General features: G+C 36.0%; 1 protein-coding gene across 15 annotated transcripts in view; it reads left to right on the top strand.

Moving 5' to 3' along the window:
• CBLB (Cbl proto-oncogene B) overlaps nt 1–27,920 on the top strand; it is a 409,638-nt gene that overhangs the window by 338,832 nt on the left and 42,886 nt on the right. For all 15 annotated transcript variants that reach the window (XR_007407886.1, XM_049105236.1, XM_049105235.1 and 12 more), the window contains 3 exons: nt 11,483–11,668; nt 13,209–13,574; nt 20,294–20,388. Coding sequence is in view for 14 of the 15 variants with exons in the window: in XM_049105236.1 (XP_048961193.1) it covers nt 11,483–11,668; nt 13,209–13,574; nt 20,294–20,388 (647 nt within the window). In the remaining variant the exon portion in view is untranslated. The remainder of the gene's footprint in view (nt 1–11,482; nt 11,669–13,208; nt 13,575–20,293; nt 20,389–27,920) is intronic.

Genomic DNA, 27,920 nt, shown 5'->3' with positions numbered 1-27,920 from the left:
TCTGACCACAGGGCTCAGGTCCATGTTGGAGGAGTAAAGACAAAACTTACCACAACAGTGAAATACAAAAATAATAGACGTTCAAGATATAGGGCATGGTTCTCAACTACAGGCAGATGTACCTCCTGAAGGTATTCAGAAATATGTGAGGACATTTTGATTTTCACAATGACTGAGGGGGTGGAAGAAAGCTGTGGGATCTAGAGGCCAGAGGTAGAGAGATCCTGCAACCCATGGAACAGTCCCACCCAAGAAGAATTATTGTGATCACACGCCAGCAGTCCTCACCTCTCCCCTGGGCAGTGCAAGTAGTCATGGGTGACAGTAGGCCATGCGAAGTCAACAGGTTCATTTGCCATTTAATTGCATTCTGTCTACTGATTTTTCTTAAACTCACCATGCAAAAGAGTAGTGCTTTTTATTAGTATGGGATTCACAAAGGGAAACGCTGCCTTGTCCAAGTGCTATGTGATGGTATAGGCGACTGCAAAGACGTTGTTACAGATTCCTTTAAAATGGCTTGAATAATTAGTTTAGGAGGAGCAAGCCCTTGAGCTCTTGTACTTTGTGTGAGTCTGCCTCCTGTGGTAGACTGGAGACTTAGGCTGCGTGCCTTCTCTGCTAGCCTTGGCCCTTTTTTTCCTTCCCAGACGCTTGCATAGTGCCTGGCACGCAGTGTGCCACTGAGAAAAGTGTTTGTTTTTGTTTTTAACTGAACGATTAGTAGTGACACTGAAGAACAGTGCTATTAAAATTCCTGGAGTCCAGCAACCTGGGTTTTTGTTCTACTTAATATCTATGTCCTTGCAATTGGTTAGTTAACCCCTGTGCCTCAGTAGCCTTATCTGTGAAACCCTGCCTTTTAGGGTTGAGAGTAAATGAGCTAACACATACAAAGCCACTGGAACATTGCTGGTGCATTCTAAGTGTTAAGTATTAGTTGTCATTAACATTATTTTTGTATACTGTTTTTTATTTTTTGATTTTTTTTAAAAGATTTTATTTATGTATTCATGAGAGAGACAGAGAGAGAGGCAGAGACACAGAGAAGCTGGCTCCCCGATCCCAGGATCCCCGGATCATGACCTGAGCCGGAGCCAGATGCTCAGCCACTGAGCCACCCAGGTGCCCCTGTATACTGATTAAGACTCCTGCAATATTGCTGTGCATCTAGAAATTAAATACCAATATTTTTGAGATGTCTGTGGAAGTTTTTTTTTCTTTAAGATACTATTAGCTACCATTACTTAGAAAGAACTAGACACTACCACTGTGTTGGTTTGGCAAGCAGTTGGTTGTATTTCTTTACTCTATTAATAGCTACGGAGTTCTGATTTCGTTGCATGGCTACATTAAAATAATTTATTATAACATCATCCTTTAGGTTTAAAACTCCAAGAAAATGCAAAGTTGCCAGCATGTCAGCTGAAATCCTATTTTAAACACTAAATAGAGAAGCTTACAGTAGTCTTCTTTTCCACCTAACTAAATTGAAATAATTAAGTAGTCACTAAAGCACAGCGAAGAGCCACAGTAACTAAATAATAATTGTTTGTTGTCCAAGCGGGCTGTACCTGGTATTTTGCAAGGCAGCATGAGTTTCACATGAGGGCATTTTTCAGTGACTTAAGTTTATTCCTTTAATCCCCAGAATGTTCTTGTTTCTCAGCCATTTTTATGGAAATACTGCTGAATTATGTGTCACCCTTCCCTGACTTTTCAAAATTGGTTATGCAGCTGAGTGAATCAAAGGGCATAAGAAGCCACCACAATCGGCATGACAGACTTCTTGAAGCTTACTTTCGCTATGAGATTTCTGGGGAGGTTGCACAAAGACAGGGGAGCCATCAATTTAAATTAAAATCACATAGAATATTTGGATCAGGATGCAAAATTTATATAAATGTTTAAAGTAAAATATAAACTTCAAAGAAATGTCAGGGTTATGGAGGCTGGTCACAAGCCAGGGGATTATGTCCTCATAACAGGTACTTCAGTGGGAAGCAGCAGAGCTCAGCGTCCTTACCAGGAGGCCGTTTAACATTTTAATGGGGCTGTGTCTCTGGGATTATCCACTTGTGAGGCCCTTTGCACTTCCTGACAGTGCAATTTTATCAACCACCTCCCTGTCAAACCTTAGGGAAGGCAACTCTTTGTTCTCTTAGTAGTTCTCCCAGGATAAGTTTCTACCCATTTTCCTCTTCTTCACTGCGTCTAATTTGTAGTATCTAAAAAAATTCTGGAAGTTATTAGTAGAAGTGTAAACAATAATGATAATTTATAATAGTCTCATTTTATACACAAATCAAATATCCATATACTTAGTGCGGTTAACAGGGTGTCTCCGTTGTGCTCTTGAAGAAATTATCCCCCTCTTTAGAGGACTTGGTGGGGGGCGGTGCTGGTTGGTTGTTTTGTTTCACTTTTGTATTTTAAGACTTTCAGAGTGGTTTTAGATTTACAGCAAAAGCAGGGGAATATACAGAGATTTCTCCTATACCCCCTGTCCCCATACACATGTAGCTTCCCCCATTATCAACATCCTCCATCAGAGGAACAGATTTGTTACAATTGATAAACCTGCATTGATACATCATTATCACCCAGAGTCCATGGTTTCCATTAGGGGTCACTTTTGGTGTTGTGCATGCTATGGGTTTGGACAAATGTATAATGACACGTATCCACTATAATAGTGTCATGCAGAGTATTTTCACTGCCTTAAAAATCATCTGGAATCTGTCTTTTCTAGAATGTCATATGGTTGGAATCATACACTATGTACCTTCTCAGATTGGTTTCTTTCACTTAGTAGTAATATTTAGAGTAGACCACCAAACTGTCTTCCAAAGTGACTGTAGCATTTTATATTCACACCAGTAATGAATAAGAGTTCTTGTTGTTCCACATCCTCTCCTGCATTTAGTGTTGTCAGTGTTCTTCATTTGGGCCATCAAAGAAGTATATAGCAATATCTCATTGTTTCAATTTACATTTCCCTGATGACATATGATGTGGAGCATCCTTTCATATATGCTTATTTGGCATCAGTATATCTTTGGTGAAGTATCTGTGAAGGTATTTGGCCGATTTTTTTATTTAGTTGTTTTCGTACTATTAGATTTTAAGCTTTTTGTATATTTTTGGATAACAGTCCTTTACAGATGTCTTTTCTAAATATTGTCTCTGGTTTGTAGCTCGTCTTTTTATTCTCTTGATGGTTTCTTTTACAGAGCAGAAAATTTTAATTTTAGTGATGTCGAACTTGCCAGTTATTTCTCCATGGTTCATGCCTTTGGTGTTATATCTAGAAAGTGATCAGCAAACCCAAGGTCATCTATGTTTCTCCTATTTATCTTCTAGGAGTTTTATTAAGTATTGTGAAGGTACAAAGTATGTGTCCAATTTTTTTTTTTTTTTTGCATGTGGATGTCCATTTGATTCAGCACCATTTGTTGAAAAGACTATGTGACAAAAGAGCCACAGATTAGTTCAGTGTTTTTATATGGGTCTATTTCTAGGCTCCAGGCTCTTTATTGAAGTATTTGGCTTTCTTTTGACAATTCCAGAGCCTTGATTATTGTAGCTTCGTTTTAGGTGTTAAAGTCAGGTAGTGTCAAGTCCTCTAACTTTGTTCTTCAGTATCATGTTGATTTATTTGTGGTCTTTTGTCTCAGTATAAACTTTAAAAGTTTGATAATACAAACAAATAACTTGCCAGGATTTTTATTGGAATTGCATTGAATCTGTAGATCAAATTGGGAGGACTTTTCTCTTTTACTCTCAGTTTCTTCCCAAATTCCTACAGATAAAGCTTCTGGAAGTGTGACTGTGGATAAGCAGGGTATGATTATATTGCTCTAACATCACATTCCTCATGTAAGTTTTGTTTATTATCTAAAAGGAAACAATGGTACAGGATTCCAAAACAGACAAGTCATAAATACATATGGATGTGTGCATGTGTGTGTGATAAATGTTTTTGTAATGGACACTTTCGGAATAATAGTCTGTATAGGCTGTTCTTTAAAAGACCTTAGGTTTTATGTTCACTAATTAACATGAAAAAAGAACCAAGAGGATAGTTAGCAGCAAGGAAACTATACTTAAAATATTACATTTTAATGATAAAAGTTTCTCAGTATCCTTCATTAATTTTCTTGCATTTAGAGAAAAATGTTGACCTTCCAAGAGTCCTTCTCATCATCTTTATAATATGTGGATTTACCTTGTTCAGAAATGAAAATTCATTAAGTAAAAACCTTGTTAGAAATATTACAAAATTGACTTTGATTATCTCTGGGATTGTCAGTACTCTCATCTTATTAGTAATTGGAGAGGTTTTCTCTTGTCCTGTTTTTAATAATAGCCTGGCTGGGTTTGAAGTTTCTTACCAAATGTTTTGCCATTTCCATAATAATGGATCGTATTAAAGGTTTTATAAAATCACTCTTTAAAAGGTGTGGATGAAATGAAGAATGACTAAAATAGAATGAATCCCTGATTATTATTGGTAATTGCTGAGCGTGCTGAGATGAGCTTTTGACTACTTTACTTCTTGGGCCTTTTCTCTCAGGATTTTCTGTTAAAATTGCAAATTCGGATTTCCCTATTCATTATGGTGGTCATTAGCATCCTATTCTAAGTGCTGAAGAATTCTGTAAGATTTGTCAGAGAAATAAAGAATAGCATTTATTCATTTCAGGAAGCAAAGGGCTAGGAAAAATTGGTAAGTATGTAGACATAAAAGAATCAGATGAGGTTTTTAAATTTCTAGAGCGCCAGGATTCCAATTTGTTAAAGATGTACTCATCACTACCAGTATTAAAGAATTTGGGAGAAATTGTTAGACGAATATACTGGTATGATGGTAATACAGGCAGGAGTTAAGGTACTCGGCTTCTGTATTTTGAAAGGAGCTGAAATGAAAAAAGATAATTTATTTTAAAGTTCTGAAAGCAAGTGTAATAGTAGAAAAAGTGAAAATTACCCAAAATCAAGATAAAGCAATGAAATTATAAAAATCAACCATTCTGTATTGTGAAAGGATGGTTCCATCTTCCCAAATCTCGTAGTTGCATTTATGTAAATGATTGTTTCATATGGCGCAGTAAATTCTGCACAATTAATTCCATCTCCATATCCTGCTCCCTATACTTGTTAATTTTTTCATAGCTTTCCATTTCTTTATTCTAACTTAATAGAGTAGACAGTTAAAGATGGAGTGACCAAGAAAGGGGACCCCATTTAATGTCCTTTGAATGGCAGAAAGGACATGATCTTTTAAAGAATCCCTTGATTAGTATGGCTTCTTATTCTGCTAATTAGATTTTATTTATTCTTTAGGAGATTAAAACCAGAAGAACAGAGGTAAAGGCTCTACCATAAAATAATGAAGAAAATAAACTAGGAAAAGAATATTCACAACAACTGTAATGTAATAGAGGTTCACTAATAAATAAAGAGCTCATTCCAATCAATAAGGGGTACATTAAATAATATAATAGATAATGAGACAACATACAAAGTCAGTAAGCCAAAGAAGAAATACACTTGGCAAAAAAATACTGCTTTTTTTTTCCTAATTATTAAAGCAGTTCAAATTTAAACATTAACATGTGCCACTGAAATGCCAGTCAACTATTGAAGTAAACAAAAAATTCAAAACTATAAATACTTTATGCTTTTGAAATTTGTGCAGTGGTACCACTACACATAAGTAATAGGAGAATAAATTCATTTTACCATCTGGACAGCAAAAGGTCTTATGACCTCCTACTGATTCTCATAAATTTTTACCTACCTTAGTTATGAGCCTATTATCTTTATACTCAAAACATTCTGTGAGTCTACCCTTAAAAATTAAAATGCACGTGAATTATAGTCAAATAAAAAAGGCTTTTTTAATTAAATAAAGTAAAAGTCAAAATGTGTATTACCAAAGACATTTTTTAATGTTATTACTTTATAATAGAAACATTTCAGAATAGCCCAAGTGTTCATGGCAGGAAATGTTATGTAAATGTTGGTATATACATGTGATTCAGCCTTTAAAATTATATTCATGAAGAATGTTTAATGGCAGCTAGAATTCTTTTGCTATAATGTTAGCCAATCTAGAGTAGATTAAAAATTGTATATGTGATTAGGAAACATCACCAGTGACTATGTTCGTGTCCTCAAAGCCTTTTTTGTATTTTCCTGTAATTCCAAATTTTAAGCACTGAAATTATGCCCTTTAAAATGAGGGGGGGAGGTGGAATGATGAAAGTGCAGTTGTGAAAACACAAGGAGATGAGCACCAAAATCAGTACAATTTATTTATCATGGTGAACAGTTGATACAATATGCATACCCCTAAACCTTTTAACCTCCTCTTTACTACTTTTGCTCTTATTTCTATATGTAAGATGCTTTCCAGATCAAGATGAAAAAATAAAAATTTCTGTTAAATTCTAGAATTTTGTGTTAATGGTAAGAATTAATAGCAAATAATCCAAATGACATGTTTGATTTTTGAATGCATTGTAAGACTTTAGTCTAATTATTTGTTTCATATTTGATTTTGTTTAGGCCTAACAGTGAGAGGAATTTTCTAGGACAAAATAAGAAGGGTAGGAACTTTTTGTTTAAGGATATCTCTAATAGAATTATTGTTTGATAGTGAAGATGAGCAAACTCTGACTGGAATTTTGGAAATGTAATGGAATAGATTGTATTGTATCACTTCTATGTCAAAAGAGTCGATATTTCTAACTATATCATCCAAATGAATGTTTTATAACCACTTTTATTTCATATTTCATTTAATTTATTATTCCATAAAGTCTCCATGAAATAGATTAACCTTTTTTTTAATCTACAGGTAATTTGTGTAAGACTGCATGGCATTTTAAAGTTCTAGCTGAAACTCAAATATTACATATAGGAAATATATGTGTATGAAGTCAGATTATAGGTTTGATTATATGATTTTTTTAAATTATATGATTTTTTTTTATAATCAGTTGGCTTTAGGACTTCAGTTTGACAGTCACATTTCACATTAACATATTCCAATCAAGTGTATCCCTATCAATAATATATTTAATAATCTTGCCTGTTATTATTCAGGATTTAAATAAATGTTTTCCTACCCTTCTACTCAAGAAGTTTTATGTACATGTATTAAATCTGCATTTCTATACAAAATGGAGATGGTAGTGATTATAAAGGAATATTGGACAAATCAGTAGGAGGTGATTAAGTTAGCATAGTTCAGTTTTAGAATTTAAACTCGAGTCAGAGAGTAAGTTCCAGGTTTTTTGTTTGTTGTTGCTGTTTTCCCCAATAACTCCCGCTATCACATATCAGAAGTAGAGAACAGTAAATGGCCTGAGTGATCTTGGGTTGGGGATTAGACCTGTAGAAGAAGACACAGGAGGAAGAGCTGAGAGAAATGGCTGATTATAGCATCTGTTTGGAAAATACTATAAATCGTTAGACTAAAGATGACCAGCCACATTTCCTTTGCACAGCTCAGCTTTAGAGCATTTGTTGTTTCTATGTAACAGGAAATTCTGATGCTATAGAATCAAAATCCTTTGAAAGACCATTAAATATCCAAATATTATATAGAGATAGAGGTACAGTTTAAAAGAGGAATAATTTTAGACCTACATTAAATCAGTCTATTTGCTTCTCTTTATTTTCAGAAGGAAAAAAAGGGCCAACTTTCTGTTCTTCTCATTGAGTTGATAAATTTTTATGTCATGAATTTTTTATTTCTCATCTAAGAATTTAATTATGAGAAGGGGTGTGAAGCATTGTGTTAAGTATCTTTTCTCCTTAGACTATCAGATAGGAAGGAAAAAATTGTGATTTTTTTCAAATAAATTAAAAGTGGCCGTTTATGGAACCATCTACTAAAACTGCCTACTAAAAATGTTTACAAATGCTCATAGTTAACATTGAATTTTGCCAGCAATAATAGTTAATGCAAAGTTTCAGTACTCTTGATTACAGAATTATTCATAGAGCAGAAAGTTCAGCAAAGAATAATATGTTAGTATCTAAAGGGCATTGTTAAATTATCTACTCTTACATGGGGATTTTAATATGATTCAGGGTAACTCAGGAAAATAAATAAAATATGGTAAATTGAGTCTACATAATCAGTAAAGATGAAACATCTTTTGTTTCTTCACATTACAAATATATTCTCCATAAAATCCTTCTAACTAAGTCAACTTACAGATACTATAATGCTTCAAAATGAATTAGTTTTTCAGGAGGATGGTATATAATTGCCTTGAGAATACAATATGAATTATGCTTAAGCAAGATCTGCTTCCAGTTACATTCACAAAGCTGTTGAGAATATGCTTCTCTAGAAGTATCTAGAAGTTCAAGGTTATTGCTGCACCCCACATACTGGTTTGGATGTCCATCCTGAGAATTTTCAGTATATCCTTTCAAATCTAACAGTTCACTCAATTCACCTCAGATCCATCCCTTTATTTAAACATATTAGGAACTTGGGAACTGTTTAAATATTAGTAATTAAAGCAGAAGTTAAGGTGTGAGGTGGTCTGTTGGCTGTGTCAGAATTCTCTTTTTCAGGTAATGAAGGAAGCAGGAAGATAGCTGTGGAAGGAAAGTGCTCAGATGAGCAGAGGTTTTATTCAGCAGTGTCCATTTTGTGCACCTAGCGCTGAAAACTTTCTCTGCAAACAACTAAATGGATAAAGTGCTATGTAATTCTCTCTCTCTGTGTGTGTGTGTGTGTGTGTGTGTGTGTGTGTGTGTGTGGCAGGGAGGGGGGATGGAATAGGAACTGTAGATAGTTTTGCTTCTTCAGTCTTTTTTGTAAAGGATAATTACCAGGTGACCAAAGCATTTTTGTCAGGTGGTGGTTTTGCAAATTGTCCTAATGGGATGTGTGGAGAATTGGAGGTCCTGTGACGTCTCCTGATCTAAGATACTGTGATACTGTGATGCACATTGTTTATATCAGGAATTCTTTCTATTATGTGTATGATCATTTTGGGGTGGTTTTTATTCCAGAAGGTTCAAATTCCTGACCATGTGAGGACTCCATGGATTTTTAAGTAGAATTGTTTTTTTTTGTTTTTGTTTCTTAAAATTTTATTTATTTATTCATGAGACACACACACACACAGAGGCTGAGACACAGGCAGAGGGAGAAGCAGGCTCCCTGGGGAGCCCGATTGCAGCACTCGATCCCAGAACTCCAGGATCACGCCCTGGGCTGAAGTCAGATGCCCAAACACTGAGCCACCCAGGCATCCCAGTAGAATTATTTTATTAAGAATAGCGGCTACATTAAAATCAGTTTATTATGACTACAGAGTTTCTACTTTTTCTCTTCTAATTTAGTAACAATTGAGATTTTTTTTGTCTTATCACAGGGTAAGAGATATAAAAAAGAATCATGGAATTATTAAAAAGAAGAAAAGTTTCTTAATATGTCATGTAAAATTATGGGTAAATTTGTTGACCTATTTTAGTTATTTGGCACCCTAAAGAGAAGCAAAGAATTGGAAGTTCAGCAGTGTCATGACAATATTCAGGCATATCTGAGAGATGGACTAGATGATTTTGTTGAGCCACTCAAATTTACTTTTAAGAATATCTCAGGGTGCCTCAGTGGCTCAGTCAGTGAAGCATGTGACTCTTGGTTTCAGCTCAGGTTGTGATCTCTATGGGTTTGAGATCAAGCCCTGTGTTGGCCTCCCCACTCAGCAGGGAGTTGGTTTGAAGATACTCTCCTTTGCTTCACGCCTCCCCCCCCCATTCTCTTTGTCTCTGTCTCTAATACATAAATTAATTTTTTTAAAAAGCAGCCTTTACAGTGGGGACTGTAGCTCCCCACTCTTTAAGTGTGGTCTGTGCATAGTGACTGCCCTGCAGGAAGTACAGAATGGACAGGGAGAGTAAAAGAGAGTAACTTGACCTTGAAGAAGCCTTGACAGATAGCCCTTAGCTATATAATCAAAGGCCAGCATCAACAGTGAGGAATCGTTGATAGTGTGGGCCCTTGATACCATGTGGTTAAAATATTACTTGACTTTTGTCTTCCTTCCAAAACCCCATAACCCTAGTCTAATCATGAGGAAAAAACACCAAACAAACCCAATTTTACTAAAGCCTTATACAGTGTAACTAAGTGTGGATATGAACACAAATCTATCATTCCCCCTCAGATAAAGACAGAATGGCTAAATCTTTCTCACTGTTGCTACAGTTCAAATTAAATTGTCAATTGTTGGGATCCCTGGGTGGCGCAGCGGTTTGGCGCCTGCCTTTGGCCCAGGGCGCGGTCCTGGAGACCCGGGATCGAATCCCACATCGGGCTCCCGGTGCATGGAGCCTGCTTCTCCCTCTGCCTGTGTCTCTGCCTCTCTCTCTCTCTCTATCATGAATAAATAAACAAAAAAAATAAATAAATAAATAAATAAATAAATAGTCAATTGTTGACATTGACTGCTCTTATAAAGATGAGTAATGTTAGGGGGAAAATGGGTTGATAACCAGCTTAACACTGAAAATACTAGCATTAGGAAACAGATGACTATCAAAGCATCGGTAGGTATAAAAATCAAGCCTAGATCTCCACAGAGCTAGTAACTTAGCCTTGAAAAGGGGCTGCCTACTATTTCATAACAATATTGTTTACGTTGGTGAGGCCATTTTATTAATTAGTATGATTATTATTAGTATAATTAGTATGAAATCACCAGCAGATTATGTCACATTAAAAGAAAAATCCTAAAATAAAAAAGGGTTACATACGTACAAATCAGAGTACTTGTTGCTGGCTTTTCATTGCCATTTTATCTACAAGACAATGTAGAAAATTGCAGTAGAAATACAAAACAATGTAGAAAACCTGCAGTAGCAAAGAAAAACATTTAACTTGATATCTTTTCCATATGAACGCCTGAGGAAAATACAATTGGGCTATTTTTATTTTAAATACACATTTTTATTTTTTAAACCCTGCTTGATTTAATTAGGATGTACGAAAGTAGGGCTATGCACTGGATGCATATTTTATATGGAACAAAATGACTTCTGAGTTCTAGAATACACTATAAATCAAAGATTTAAGAAAATTTCATAATATAGAAACCAAGAGCAGTGTGCATTACTGCATTGTATGTTTCTGGTTTCCTCATAAAATGTGGACGGGGTTCTGAGGGAAATGTTTGCCTTTGATTGTTTTTACACTATGTTTCTGCTCTTCTTTTTTTCCTAGGCCTTGTCTGCAATATGTAAGAGAAACTTACCCATTTATTTTTTCCCATAATACTGCCCTTGAAGGGGCCATGTGAGTGCTTCCCATCTATTAATCAGAGTAAACTGAGTTTAACAGATGTTCAATGGCAGACACCTTCTCAAACCAAATGTCTTCCTTAAGAACTGAAAAGCCTGCACTTTGCACATCAAATCAACATCCTCTTTCTCTTCTCTGTTCTAGTGCACTGATAGGCAAAATTCACCAGTCACATCACCAGGATCCTCTCCCCTTGCACAGAGAAGAAAGCCACATCCAGATCCTCTCCAGATCCCACATCTGAGCCTGCCACCAGTACCTCCTCGCCTGGATCTAATTCAGAAAGGCATAGTTCGGTCTCCCTGTGGCAGTCCCACTGGTTCACCAAAGGTAAACCGATTTTACTAGAAACACAGATCAGTAAAGTGACAATTACGGATTGCTCAGATTCCTTTGAATTCCATCACTTGTATTTCTTGTGCTCTTAATTGTTTATGAAGAACTTTGATGTGTTTCTCATTTTGTTTATGCTGAGCCCACTATCCTATTTTTGCTTTATTACTGTAAAAGTTACATAATTATTCAGAGAGCGTAGGACTGTAGTGTCTCCCTGATTTGCAAAAATGCATAGAAGAGTAAATATAGTTATTCTGTAAGATAGATTTTAAAAGTCATTATATGTATTAAAATAAATTGCATGCCCTTCTCGAATGATATTTTACACTCATTTTCATAGTGTCATGACAAGAAAAATGTGATGGAAATATATTTGCATAAGGGCTTATGATGTGATAAATTATCACCCAGGTTTCAAGGTGACTCAGAAGAGGCAATTATTTGTATAGTACTTTTTATACCTGAAGGAATTAATTACAAAGAATTACAATATTTGCAGAGTAATTACATTACTCTTTAATATTAAAGACGTAATCCTAACTGTGTAAATCTAATAAGCCTACAGTTTGTTTAGTTTTGTGAGGACTTTTGTTTCCAAACTTGATAAGGGTGTATTTTGCTATATTAAATATAAGACTTAAAAAGTTAATTCCATTTGGGTACTATACTTTAGAGAGTCTAAGATGAGTCAGAAGCACAATATTTTAGTATTTGATTGTTCTCAATTACAGGTAACTTGATTTTAAGATCAGATTAAGACTTTTTAGGATGGCATTTAGTTAGAATTATGTAAACATTCAGCACATTCCTTTTTTCTGTAATATTTTCTAACGATAAAAGCACAAAATCATCAGATGAACCATGTAAATAAAAATAAAACCATAAAAGTCATATAAATTGAATTCAGGTGCATGTACCTTTATATTTCCATATGGGAATTAGATTCTTTTTTATATTAAGGATCCATAAGAATTCAGATAAGTTGTATAAGTAATTCTCTATTATTTGTGATTTTCCACTATTCTAGTAATAACTGGTAAAAGACAGGATCAGAGCAAATTTGCCCCTTAGTAGTAGCTTTATGTTGCAGCAGCAAATAAGAAAATGGCTTTTATTCTTTCAGAGATGTTACAAATCAAGTTGCTCTTTCAAAAAGTAAAACAACAATAACTTTGCTAGTTTCTTTTCTCTCTCCTAACTTGTAAAAGAGTGCAAATAAATTAAGAACTGCATATTATTTTCAACGAGTCAAAATCATTGTATAATTTTGATATTCTGCTACCTTTTCCTGTGTAGTCTTTATAGTCCATAACATTCAAGTTTATGTATTCATTTTCTACATAAGCTTCTCATTAATTTTTTTAACGTCATTAACTGATGATAAAAAGAAACATTAAAAGATGGCACAGGGATCTAATAAAATTCCATTATGGCTTAGAAAACAAAAGTGATAATAGACTAACTAGCCAAGAAATCATTTTTCAGTTCATGGTGCAACTTCTAATTCATTTATTTTTCCATTGTATATCGTCAGTCTTCTCCTTGCATGGTGAGAAAACAAGATAAACCACTCCCAGCACCGCCTCCTCCCTTAAGAGATCCTCCTCCACCTCCCCCTGAGAGACCTCCCCCGATCCCACCTGACAACAGACTGAGTCGTCACTTCCATCACGTGGAAAGTGTGCCTTCTAGAGACCAGCCAATGCCTCTTGAAGCCTGGTGCCCTCGGGATGTGTTTGGAACTAATCAGTCAGTGGGTTGTCGACAATTAGGGGATGGCTCTCCAAAGCCTGGAATCACAGCAAGTTCAAATGTAAATGGAAGGCACAGTAGAATGGGCTCTGACCCTGTGCTTCTGCGAAAACACAGACGCCACGATTTGCCTTTAGAAGGAGCCAAGGTAAGGAATAAGCAAAGCAGAAGCTAAACAGTCTGCTCGAACTCTTCTGACAGGAGGTAGTATAAAAGGTTGGGCAGTGTTTTTTTGTTTTTTGTTTTGTTTTTTTGCCTGGTGTGGGCACTTCCCTGAAGGTCTTTAATTTTCTCCAAGTTATAAATAATCAGAAGCTCATTAAAACTTAAAAGAAGTCAGGAAGAAGGTTCTAAGTGATGATTTAATTTTAATGTGAAGACACCAGACAATTTGCAGGAGATTTATTTTACCTTCCCTTGTTTCATCTGCCAAAACTTTTTCCTATTAATAACTTGTAGGTGGGAGAATCAGTACTGTTGTGTTTTTTTTTTTTTTTTAACTCCTCTGGTTCTGTCTAATCTGAAAAAAAGTTGACTGTAGCATATCATAAATCGATCATTGGAATTTTTGCCAACGATAGTCACCTTGCGTGTCCAGGTAAAATGAACTTTTCCCATATATAAAGGCACCACTTGCAGTTCACTCTTACAGAGTAAGCTCTTCATCCATAAAACTGAACGAGACCGTCACACGCACATGCATATACATGTGTGCGTGCTCACACATGCTCATTTGCCAAGGTTAAGTGGTAAAGAGAACTTTGTGTATTTAACTTCAGTGATTCTAGGGTAGCCAGGATATGAAGAGTCAAAATGTCTAGTTTGGCATTCACAGCAAGGGGAGGAATGGTGGGAGTTTGCCCTGACTCTGCCAGTAACTCACCTTGGTACCTTCGGTATTTTAAATATATCATCTGTTTTAAATATGAAGAACTCTAAAGGTTTCCCCCAAGGTCGTCTAGAAGGTAAGTGAAAGAAAAAGTACTAATAAAACCACTTTTATAGTGTTTTCTGAAAATGGAGTGCTTACCATCCTCAAATGTACATTACCACAACCTGAAATCTGGATTGGAGGGATCTGCTGGGTTTTTTTTTCTTTTTTCTTTTTTTCCTTTAGTTTCTATTCCGTTTCATTCATATATGGTCCTACTTGTCTTGAGAAGAGGATTGGAACAGCCTCTGATGTGAATTGACAGGTTATATCTCAGCAACATATTACAATTTATTTCTTGAATGGACTTTGGAAATACTTACAATAATTATCTTAGCCAGTTCATTGAAGACCTTTTATTTCATGGTTCTTTTACATAATATGTTGTATAGTGTAAGCACTAATACAACCTGCCCTTCTAAGCCCTAGAACACTACACTGGCTGTTAATTTTTGTATGGAAGGTTACCATTTTTTAAATTGAAGTTACTATTTCATAACTTATAGGTATGAAATTTTATTTTGTTAATTATAGGTATGAAATATTAATAGTGACTTCAGTTGTGAAGATTCCTTCAAATGTTTTGTATGTGAACTTCTGTGTCTTGATCATTGATACATATTAATATGCCAGAGAACATTGAGGAAATTGCACAGTATCTCACTGAAAGGTGGATTTTAATCTTATTTAGTTTTGGCTAAATAAGCTTCATTAAGATTCTTTAAGGCCTAATCTCATATATTGTGTGTATTAATAATGCAGTGTTTATATTCTCAAAGTTAATTTCACATTACAACCAGATACAAAGTTTTAACCAAAATTAGACTTCTAAGATTTATGATTTCAGTCTATTTCTTCAACTTCTGTGGTGGATGATAAAAGAAGGATTTATATATAGTGAATGTAATAAATGCTGTAAGACAAACATCTCTTTTTCTCTCTCATGATCTTTATGAAGGACCTTCAATAGGCTACAAGGTACGTCATAACTTACATACAGTAGAAAAAGCCTAACTCTTCTTACTCATTTCACTGTGGGGAAACGTAAGAGGCTGGCTTCCGCTAACATCTAACAGAGGACTGGGTCCAGCTGGGATCTTGTGGCCCTCAGTTTCTGGGCTCCTGCCTTGGAGTTTTGTTTCTTACATCTTTATGGTGCTTACATCCAAACCGATTAAATTTCACATTTGTAAGTGCTTTCTATATGCAAGACCCTCGTGGTGTTCAGGATAACCGGCATCGCAATGCTCTCTCCCCTTTCAAATTTAACCAAATGTTTTAATAGCAGAGAAACCATTCAGCTCCTTCAGGCAGAAGGAAAAATGACAAGGATAAGGCAAAGCTGATAGCTGCATTTTAACCTGACTAAAAATCTTACCAGCACAGATCAACCAGGCTCTGGACTCAGAACAGAGTTTTATTTCCTGCTCTAGAATTTACTGGCTTTATGAATGTAAGCAACTTATTACGTCTTTGCCCCAACTCCACTTATTTTTACCTTTTTTTTTTTTTTTTTTTACAAAGAGAAAGATTTACTTATAACATAAAAAATATCTTATTTTTTTTTAATTTAAATTCCAGCACAGTTAACATACAGCGTTCTATTTATTTCAGGTGGTCAGTGTAGTGATTCCACGCTTCTGTGCATCACCTGGTGCTCATCAGCACAAGTGCACGACTTAGTCCCTGTCACCTATTTTGTCCAGAGGGTGAGCAAAATACCTCCCCTCTGATTACCATCAGTTCTCTAGAATTAGTGTTTCTTGGTTTGTCTCTCTTATTTTCCTTACTTTATAAAATGGAAGAATAATAGTACCTTATCTAGGAGAATAGTTAACCTCCAAATAAATCCTCATGCTCCTCAGGCCTGGAATCAGAAGTAATAGCTAGATGTGAAGTAGCAGTGTATGTTGTAACAGCTGACATTTTCATTCAAAATCATCATCTCTTTCTCCTTGCTCTCTATTTAGCATAATTCCTAATGAGTATGTCGCAAGCACTTGGTTGGTGAGTTAGTCCAGTATTTAAGCTGATGGTAGAAGCAAGAGAGTGTGGGTGCGCTGGGGTGGGGTTGGGCACGGGCAGGGAAAGGGCTTGGAAGAAGAAGACATCCACCGTATATACAAGGAGGAAAACCCATTTTTTAATATATTTTTTCAGCACTGGCCTCCAGCAAAAGGTAGAATGTCATTTTCTTGTTTGAAATAGGAATTTTTTTCCTCCTATTTTAATGAGAATGATAAGTGTTAGGGTGTATCCTCACTCTCCGTACTGTGAGGTGTGCAGTTTTTAAAACATTTCATCCTGGGAATAAAGGGGGGTGGGGCTCTAGAATGGAAGCTGATGTATCTCCCTGTAACCCTCCAGTCTCGCCAGTTGTAAGCCAATACATTCTTGTGTGAAGTAGGGACAGCACTCATTTAGACTTGTTTTCATTAGAGGTTATACTTCAAATGAACGCTTCTCTTCCCATTTTAAAGATAAGAAAACTGGAGTAAGCATGAAATGCTTAAATGAGAACTAAATGTACCTGAAGAGAAGTTCATGTAAATGAGAGACAACCCGCTTCCCTTCATCATGTGTAGTCCTCTCTCAGTTTGCCACTGCCCACCATCCCCTGGAGACATTTGCCCTTTGTATTTGCATCTTCTCTAGATAAATGGTGGTGGGGGGGAACAAGAATAAATTAAATGCTAATCACACCTTCTGCTACCTGTAGGGAGCTGTGAGGGAAAGAGCCATTGAGTTCATTGTTGAAATGAAGTGTAAGAATTCTCTGTGACTTTCTTTGACTTCCTTTCTCTCCTCCCTCCCACCTGGCACAATCAAATTAGCTAAGGTAATACTTGACTTTTAATGGGAATCTGTAAGGTAAGCATTATTAGGCTTATTTATCATCTTTTATTGGTAAGAAATTTCTTTCCTGTACTACTATTTCCTTTGTCTGAAATTCTCGGATTCTAGCCACAGTTAGAAACCTACTCTTTCATAAATGTTTTGTTGGCTAGATGTTTATTGTTGGTGGTGGTTTATTTTAATTAGTTGAGGTGAAAAGATTTGCATTAAAATGTTTTAAAGTATCTGGATACTTGAAATTTATCTACTTATATCCAGATACTAACATTGCATTGAACTGTCTCTATTCAATATTTTGGGGGTAGTGTTTGTGTGGGTTCACATATGTGGGACGGGGAAAATGGGTTGCATTTGGGATTTTGTATAAATAAGTTCTGTCTTAATTGTACTAAGATTATCACAAAAGTATGTGTTTTCCCTGTATATCAAGGGTCCCAAATACTTAAAGTATTTAATTGTAGCTTAAATTTTAGCTAATACCTGAATCATAAGAAGACATTTCAAACTTCAAGATTAGCACTAAATGCTATCTTGAGGCATGTAGAAACATATTAATCTGGGATAACCTAGAATTTATAATAAGTTACATGATAACTCAGATTAAACTTCTTCCATAAGTCTAAACTTCCCCTAATATATTCACATTTCTTCAGCCTGTTTTAGCTTTATGAGTACTTAGGATATTCAAGACACCAGGGGAAATACAAAATGAACAAAGCAAAGTCTAGTGGGAATGAAACAGGTATATGATTAGTTAACTAAGAGAATAGACATAGGAAAATCATTCAGAAAACACAATACGGGGTCCTCAAGAGGAAAAAAGAAATCTAATTGAGCTGCATTGTAAAAGAAGGAACAAAGAAAGCTATGCGTAAGAAGGTCACTGGCTACAGACACGAAAAGATTAGTAGGTGTTTCTGTAGACCTGACAGGAAGGAATAGCATGAAGGTGGGGAAAGTAGGCATAGTGAAGAAGTCAATTTTGGATGGACGGAATATGGAGAGAGAACACGTAGTGTAGATTGAAACCAATAATAGGGATCCCTGGGTGGCGCAGCGGTTTAGCGCCTGCCTTTGGCCCAGGGCACGATCCTGGAGATCCGGGATTGAATCCCACGTCGGGCTCCCAGTGCATGGAGCCTGCTTCTCCCTCTGCCTGTGTCTCTGCCTCTCTCTCTCACTGTGTGCCTATCATAAATAAATAAAATAAAATAAAAATGAAACCAATAATAGAATTGTCCTGAATTCTACACTGTTATCTTTAGTTTGCGAGACAGGAAAAGGTTTTAAAGTTTGTTGTTGTTTGTTGGCAGAAGAGTAATAGGATCAGAATATTTCAGTTGGTACCATTTTCAATGCAATTGTGGCTGATTTGGGACAGTCAGCTGGGAAAGCAGAAAAAAAAGATGTCTCCGTTGAATTAAAGAAGACCTGAATCTGGGGTCCCTGGGTGCCTCAGTTGATTTAAGTAACTGACTCTTGATTTTGGCTCAGGTCGTGATCTTAGCACAGGGAGCGTGGAGCCTGCTTAAGATTCTGCCTCTCTCTCTGCGCCCCCTTCCGCCTGCCTTGCCGCTCTTAAGAAGAAGAAGAAAGCCTGAGTGCATGGGGTTGCACAGTAAACTGCTTCAGTTGGTGCTATCAATCTACACATTTGAGAAACTATTTTTCTCTCCTATTTATAAACAGGCTTTTCAGATTTCCAAAGAATATAAAATATTTATTTTTAGCTCAACTTGTAACTTACTGCACTCACGCAGGTAGTGGCAGCTAAAATGATTCTAAGTCTATTGGAATGGGTGCAGGTGGGAACGTGGAATTTCGAGTGAAACGGTGTTTGCGATCTGTTTTATCATAATGTGTAATTATCATATGGCATCTAACGAGGGAGACGTGCAAAAGAGAAATTGGAATTCTAGCACAGGTCCTAGTTTTTAGATGAAACTTCAGTGCTCTAAGATCTAGATTGTGTAGCTCTGAAATGCAATCATTGATATATTTCAAATGTGTTCTTTAAACCATGTTTCTTATTTTAAGTTGATAGAGAAGGATGTGGACTTTTATTTTAAACATTCTAAAGGCTTCAGTACCATTTCAGAAATATGAGGGGAGGAAAAGAAATTGGTAGGTCATAGATGGTGCTGTAGAGCTATTCAGGTTATATTATAGCTTTTTGCCCCCACATCAGCCTACCTTTTAAATATGAATTAATAAGAGTTTAGGTAAGAGCCACACTATAAAACTCTAATGATTACTTAAAGATTTTAAAATACGCCTAATTTTTTTTGTACGTGCGTGAATATACAAAGTTATTCTCTCTCTCTCTCTTTAAATGGCTTTAATTTCAAGTTGTTGGATTAGTAACAAGCAATTGTTTAGTCCCTGTAGTGTAAAACTGAGAAACTGGAAATCGGAAATTCTTATTCTGAGTAATTAAACACTGGTTCTCTACGGTACCTTATGAGCAAGGTAATAGTTTTAGTTTGTGTTTTTCACACTGAAAATTTCATTTAAAATTGCCTGCACTTTGAAAGCCAGAACGGGTCTCTAGTTGCCAATAGTGTTGAAGCTCCAAGCCTTGAAAGATGAAAGGCCTTTCTGATTGTACTCATGTACTATTTTATCAAGAAGTTTAAAAATATTCTGTTAACTCCAGAGAGAGATGATTTAGAACACTTTTATTTGGGAGAATTGAAATAAGAATTGCACCAGTACTGCTTTCTTTTTTCTAGAGAGAATGGTAACTTCTCAATAAAAATTTATTGGTATTTGGGGAAACTTTACTATCTTTGTATCTAGCCAATATCTGATTTATAGAAATTAAAGTACATATTCCTTCTCAATATGTATAAGAATCATGTCGTATTATATGTTTTACCTATAACTCGGTACTCCTTTGGGTGGTAGTGAATAATCACTATGGTGCTACTGACTCCCTAAGTAAATTATATGATATTTTACTTGTCTAAATAAACTGAAATTACATATTCTTTTCAAAATTATAGTTCTTCTAAGAGCTGCTGCTGTTTTAAGGTCCTCCACAAGTTAAATTCTAAACCGACCCTTTGATGTCCTTTCAGGTCTTTTCCAATGGTCACCTGGGAAGCGAAGAGTACGATGTTCCTCCCCGGCTTTCACCTCCTCCTCCAGCTGCCACCCTTGTCCCTAGCATCAAGTGAGTTACTTGGAGATCATTTGTCCGTGCATAAAGATACGATAATAGTGGATGTGAAGTACACAATACAGAAAGTACAAAGTGAATAGAAACTTGAATAGAAAGTCAACAAAAATGATCCAGCCAGGTTTAGAAACTAAGGTACCAGAAATCAAGATCCTTCCTCTTCTTGGCTGGTAACCACAGCATCTATGATACTTATCTAACTCTGGGATTACATGTGGGATTACACATGGAAGAACAGGGAGAGAAAATTTACGTCATCTTTGTACCCGAGAAGAGGAAAGGAGCTTTTCCCTCCAATTTACCTCTCTCCCTGAGTGGTGTCACATTTATCCCAACTATCCAGTGTGGTATCAGAAAATAACCTTTGATTCTTTCAATTTTCTCGATTCCTAAACTTATTCAGCCACTAAATCCTATTGATTGTTCTTTTGAAGTTTTTTATAATCAGCTAAATCTGCCCCATTGCCTCAGAGTTGGACAACTGAAAGAAGCTTACCCATGATATGTTATGATCTTAGAATTAGTATAAATGGATTTTAAAATGAGTTAACTGAAAAATAAGTTAACCTGGGTTGTCTCATTTGAAACACGAGGACACAAGAGACACATTGGACAGTCAGTTAAATGATATATGTACCCACGTCAAACCAGGATAAAACCAGGTCTCCTGATTCCCATTTTCCTATTCTTTATGTATTTTTTAAAGATAGATTTATTTATTTGTTTGTTTGTTTGTTTGTTTGTTTATTTATTTATTTATGATAGAGAGAGAGAGAGGCAGAGACACACAGGCAGAGGGAGAAGCAGGCTCCATGCAGGGAGCCCGATGTGGGACTCGATCCAAGGACTCCAGGATCACGCCCTGGGCTGAAGGCAGGCGCTAAACCGCTGAGCCACCCAGGCCTCCCAGTAGTCTTATTTAATATAAAGAGTAGGAGGGGATCCCTGGGTGGCTCAGCGGTTTAGCGCCTGCCTTCAGCCCAGGGCGTGATCCTGGAGTCCTTGGATCGAGTCCCACATCGGGCTCCCTGCATGGAGCCTGCTTCTCCCTCTGCCTGTGTGTCTCTGCCTCTCTCTCTCTCTCTCCCTCTCTCTCTCTGTGTCCCTCATGAATAAATAAACTCTTTATAAATCAATCAACCAATCAGACTACCTGCCTTTTCTCCAATAGATTTTGTTTACACAGCTGAAATAATTTAAATTCTACTTTCCCCAAACCACTTTCCTACTTAAAACCTAGCATTGTTTTCTTTCTTTTTATATGCTCTCTGCTAGCAGTAAGATCCACAGGATTTTACCCAACTAAAATATTGTTCAGTAATTCCTAATGCTTGCCCTCCAGTCTTGTCTTGATTTTTTTTTCTGTTTTATTTTTTTGAGTTTTTCAAGTTCTTCTCTCCTGTGCACCACCCTTTCAGAATCTTTATTCTAAAGGTCCATGTCTCAGGCTCTATTTCTTTATGAAAACTTCTGTGACCCTTCATTCATAATGATAGTAAGTGGTAAAACTAATTCTCATTTTTCCTACAGTTAACTTTCTACACATTTAACTATGTAGTCTGCTCCATGGTTTTCTATTTTAAAGTGCTTCTCCACATTGAAAATATTAGGGTTTGAGAACAAAACCTTTTTTATTTTCTGATTCTTCCATAACACCTTATTGTTTTGAGATGTAGTGAATATATTGAGAATACCTGGTTGCTTGGTTGATTATTGGGTAAGATCTCACCTCTAATTGAAAGTCTTAAAGCATCTTCACTTCTTCCTCTGCTGGTCCCCTAGAGACCTCTATACATATAAATACAAAAGAAGGATAAGCTAAATCCCAGCCCCCAAGAAATTTACACTCTATTTTAGAAAATTAAATTAAATTACATGGAATCACTAGAGAACATTATGCACTAAACTGTACAATTCTTACTTGTTAGTTTTACTTAGGCTTGGAGGAAAGACTGTTACAGGCTTTGTAAGTCCAAAGATGTTTATTTGAGAGGATGGAAATTCCCTAACAGAGAATAGACACAGTTCAAAAAGGGAGTGGACGAGAAAAAGCAAGAGTGTGAAATGTGACATCACTCAGGGGACAGTGGGAAACTAAGGTAATTGGAGCATTCTCCAATGGTAATTCCTGGGAACTGCCAGATAACGTAGCTGACATAAAAGTTGGAGTCAAATACACATATTCTGTATAGGAAGCTCTAAATCAGTAAGAACTATATGATATTCTAGCCTCAAATGAACTCTGGATATATGAATATGTAGTAAAACATCTAAGTTCAATTAACTCTGATAATTCAGAGAATATCAGAAAATGAAGTAAATAAAATCTTGCCAATTGGAGATTAAATTTGAGTATCGTTTATTAAATTTATATTGGCAAGTGGGATAAAAAGCAGAGGTTACAGTTTGCTTCCTATATATTTAACATTAGATACCTGTTTCTCCTACAAATTAAGAATAAATTCATAGGATAATGTATTTTATTGATATTTATCTACTACTTCAGTTTGTAAGTGCATGTGAATATATATTGTCCCCATTTACTCTTGATTTTTCCCTCAGAAACAGTGCAGTTGCTTTATTTAAACAGAGAAATACTTTAACAACATATGTTTAACAGCAAATTAGTTTTCAGTTTTACATGCTGCAAATTAACCATAATTAACAATACAAGTGTTGACTTTTAATGGCACATTTATCTCTTCAGTTTTTTATTCTGACAATATAGGTAGCAGTTGTTTGTTCTATAAAATATGGAAACTGTAGGAAAGAATTAATGAATATATAAATACAAGTGTATACATGCTCCAAATATTAATGTCTAGAGTTTTAACGTTTTGACATTTTTCAGACTTTTACTTTGTAGTGCGAATTTTTACTAAATTATATTTGTCTTGAAATAAGTTGACCAAAGCTGAGTAAGTTATTCCTTGGCTAAATAGCATACATACCGCCTTTAAAGCCAAGATAAGAATTTTGGTTTGGTTAGTTTCAGAAGGTTTCCATCAGCACTCTGACGTGACCCTGGTTTGCATTTTTAAAGAATTTCCCCGGCTGTTATGTGGAAAATTGTCTTTGGACAGCAGAAGTGAAAGCAAGACCAGCAGAGAGTATAGTCATCTGCTGTGGTAGACCAGTCAGAGATCGTCAGGGCTTTGCCTGGAGTAACAGTGATGGAGCTCCTGGATCAGCTTTGGGCATATTTTGATGCAGTTGTACCCATTAATAAATTGGATATCTGTGAGGTATGAGAGTCACTGACGACCCCTACATGCATTTTTGGCTAAAGAAACTGAATTGTTGGTGCCATTTCCCAAAGTGAGGGAGACTGGAGAAGGAACAGATGTGGGAACAGGACAGAGTGATAAAATTGAGACTTAGGGATCTGCTGAATTTGGGATGCTTATTACACACACACACACACACACACACACACACACACACCCCTAAATAGAAGTGTTGAGGGAACAGGTGGACATACCATCTAAGCTTTAAACTTTATATTATATTCAGGTTACTATTTCAGTAGGTACCATCTAAAGCTAATAAATTTATTTCTACATGCCCAGTGCTCAAATTTAGTAGATGGGTTACACTCTTAGACACATGAGTAGAACTCTGAAATTTTTAACAATATGGAACTTATATATTAAAGCATTACCTTGCAGTAGACTATACCATTTCCCCCTGAAATGTTAATTATAGAAAATATAGTTAGAACACTTCTATAGAGTAAAATTTTAGTAGACATTATTGGTTATTATCAAAATATCCCCATTTATATACTAAATTGCTAGGGAAAATAAACTAGAAATGTCACTTTGTGAATGTAGCATCAGCACCTGCCACCGCTCACTGAGAGTCACCAAAGAGGTCCACACTTCTAACCATCAGCATCTGTGCGTGTGAACGTGCACGTGATTGTGGTCTTTAAACAGTTGCCAGAAAGGTCTCTATATAAATCTAAGTGTGATACGATAAAAGCTAGATCAACGTGAGCGAAATGATTTGGCAAATTCATGGTAAGGGGGAAACTTTGTTTTGTTTTGCATCTAACTAGAAAGTGGATGACAGAGAAAGAAGAGGAAAAAATACTAAGCCACGAGTGATATTAATACAAATACCACACTGTAATTTAAAAAAAAATTTAAAGGAATGGAAATTTTTAACGGAAATTAATGGAAATTTTTCATTTTCTATGTGGCGCATACCGGGCTTCATTGCTTGTACTTAGTGTCAAAAGAGCCCGAAAACATGTTCCATTATCGTTCACCTGAGGATCAGTGTTGACAATATGTACTTTGATTTTACATGAATCCTCTCTATGCTCAGTGATAAGAAATTAGTATTATCTATTTAAATATAAGAAAATATGGTAGAAAACTTTTTAATGGAAGACAAAGCTGTAATTAAGGGCTACTCTATTTTCTTAATCCTAGCAAATGAATATGTTTGCTCTTTTATTAGTTTCAGAACCAGTTTTCCTCTGGTACCGTAAAATCTTTTTAAGACTTGCCAAGACATTGCACAATTTTTGTTTGTTTTACCTTGGGTCAATGAAAAGGTGCTCTATTACCCAAGATGGCAGTCTCCTATAAATAACATAAATTTAATAACATAAATTGTTATTTATAGGACATGACATGATATATAGGGGATGGTAGAGAGTAGGTCCTTCTTTTCAGTTTGTTCACTCTGATCGCTGTGGCATTCTTCTTTTGTTGTATCATGTAGAATGTTTGTGAATTTGATTTTGACCTACTGATGTGACTTAATATTTGAAACTCCAATTTAACTTATGAATTGGTGAGATTATGCAGGAAAATACAGTTTTGTTCAAATCTCCTGCAAAGCAGTTTGCCCATCCTAAAATAGGTTCTCTGGTGTTCTGTGGAGAAGCCCTAGAACCTACATGATACATTGATGAAAACAGTTGAGGGTTGCAAGTCTATAGTTTTAAACCAGACTCAACAGAAAAAGCAATTATGTGTAGAAAATGTACAAGATAAATATGAATATTATTTTTCTTTTTATTATACTATTATAATTTCTAAATTCACGTAGAATTGCAATTCCTTCTCCTCTTCTGTGGGAAAACATTCGGTAGATGGCTATAATCTGGATAGGAGGGAATGCCACTAATTCCAATAATGTTTAGTTTTCTCTGACTAAAAGCTATGATGGGAATGGTTACAACATTAATCCTAGTAGTCTGACAAACCTATTACTTATAATTTACAAAAAAAAAAAAAAAAACATTTATGATCACAAAAAATTAGGTAGCCTTAGAAATGTGAGCCATTTGGGTGCCTGGGTGACTGAGCTGGTTAAGTGTCTGATTTGATCTCAGCTCAGGTCATGATCTTGGCTTCCTTAGATGTGAGCCCATATCAGGCTCTGCACTGAGCATGGAGGCTGCTTGAGACTCTCTCTCTCTCTCCTTCTCTCTCTGCCCCTCCCCTTGCTTATACTCTCTCTCTCACTCTCTCAAAGAAAAAAAAACAAAAAACAAAAAGTGAGCCATTGGATTCTATTTAAATATACAGTATAAAATGTATTCCTTATACGGTCTCTTTTTTGTCCCACAGAGGCATAATCTATCATATATTCTCCATTTCTCCATAAACCTACTGATCTATTGATAGAAAACGTGTAGGGTTAGAATGAGATTCTGTTTTCATTTTAAGTGAAGGCATCTTTCTACAAGATTCTACAAGATTCAAGCATCTCTTAGTTCCTGTTAATAAGTCTAAATTCACGTAGTAAGTTAGTTATGTCATCTTAAGTTATTTGAAAAACACTAAGAATATTCAGCGTATTTGTGAAGGATGCTTATCTACAATATCTGAAATGAGTTAAAATGAATTTTTAATCTTAAAATGAAATTTTTGCAGTGGTTAAAGCATAATTTATGCACAGTAAAATTCAGCTTTGTGAGTTCTAATGCATAGCTTTGTAATCACCACCACAATCAAGTTATAGAACAGTTCCTTCACTGCAAAAAACGCCCCCGTGCCTTATGTCAGTTTCTCCCCTCACCCCAAACCCCTGGACATTACCAATCTGAATTATGTCCATGTAGTTTTGTCTTTTCCATAAGGTCATATAAATAGAAACATGCGGTGCATAGCCCGTTGAGTCTGGCTTCTTTCTACTTAGTATAATGCCTTTGAGATTCATCTGTGTTGTCAAGTGTATCAATAATTTGTTCCTTTTTATTGCTCCAGAGTAAGCATTCCAATTTAAAACAACCTATAGGGGCAGCCTCGATGGCACAGCGGTTTAGCGCCGCCTGCAGCCTGGGATGTGATCCTGGAGACCCGGGATTGAGTCCCACATCAATGGGACTTCCTGTATGGAGCCTGCTTCTCCCTCTGCCTGTGTCTCTGCATCTCTCTCTCTCTCTCTCTCTCTCTCAGTCTCTATGAATAAATAAACAAAAATCTAAAAAAAAAAAATGTTAAAAAAAAAATCAAATAAAACATACTACGGCTTGGTTATCCATCCCTCCACTAGGGACACTTGTGTTTCCAGTTTTTGGCAATTACAAATAATGCCACTTTAAATATCATCGTAGGGGATCCCTGGGTGGCGCAGCGGTTTGGCGCCTGCCTTTGGCCCAGGGCGCGATCCTGGAGACCCGGGATCGAATCCCACATCAGGCTCCCAGTGCATGGAGCCTGCTTCTCCCTCTGCCTATGTCTCTGCCTCTCTCTCTCTCTCACTGTGTGCTTATCATAAATGAATAAAATAAAAAAAATATATATCATCGTAAAGTCTTTAACATCCAACATATATTGGAAAGATAGATTCTCAATAAAGGTATGTGTTTCCTCGGTATCTACTTGATTTCTAAAGCAGAACCCTTAAAAATTTTAGAGATCTATATTGGTTCTGAATAAGTTCCTTTAAAAAAGTCACTTAAATTTGTTTCTCCAATTTATATACAAGTCTGTGAATGCTATAATTAAATCTTATAGGAAGGCTTAATGTTAAACTTAATAATAGACCACACCAACTTTTCTTGATGTCATGAAAGAACCTTCAAAATCACTCTGATGTACTGAGGAAGTTATTTGTGGCATATATGCAATCACTTCAAATACAGCTTTACTTTATGTTACCACTTCTCAGGGCAAGGACTTCCCTGAGTTAACTATTTTCCCTGTTAGTATTGTGACAGTAATACAAGAGATATGGACTAATACATACAACAGGTTCTGAAGATCTGGTTTTAAGAAAATACATTTTTTAAAACCTTGCCTGCAGATATGATTAAACAAACATTTTTACATGTAGAAAACGAGCAAAATAATATATTTAAGATGCTTTTCTAGATTATGAAAGAATCCTAAAAAAAACATTGTTCTTTTTCCCTTAGCAGCTTGGTCACCTATTTCTCTGATAACCACTCATTTTTGTCTAAAAGCTGTGAGTGCTCCCCTGGACACACATCTGCCAGGCCTTTGTTGACTCAGGGTCTAGCTGGAAGCATTTTGCAATTCAGGACAGAAATAGATGACAGA

Source organism: Canis lupus, chromosome 33 (genome assembly GCF_003254725.2).
Source record: "Canis lupus dingo isolate Sandy chromosome 33, ASM325472v2, whole genome shotgun sequence".
NCBI classification, from domain to species: Eukaryota; Metazoa; Chordata; class Mammalia; order Carnivora; family Canidae; genus Canis; species Canis lupus.
The sequence above is the reverse complement of the archived record's forward strand: the minus strand, read 5'-3'. Positions and strand labels throughout refer to the sequence as shown.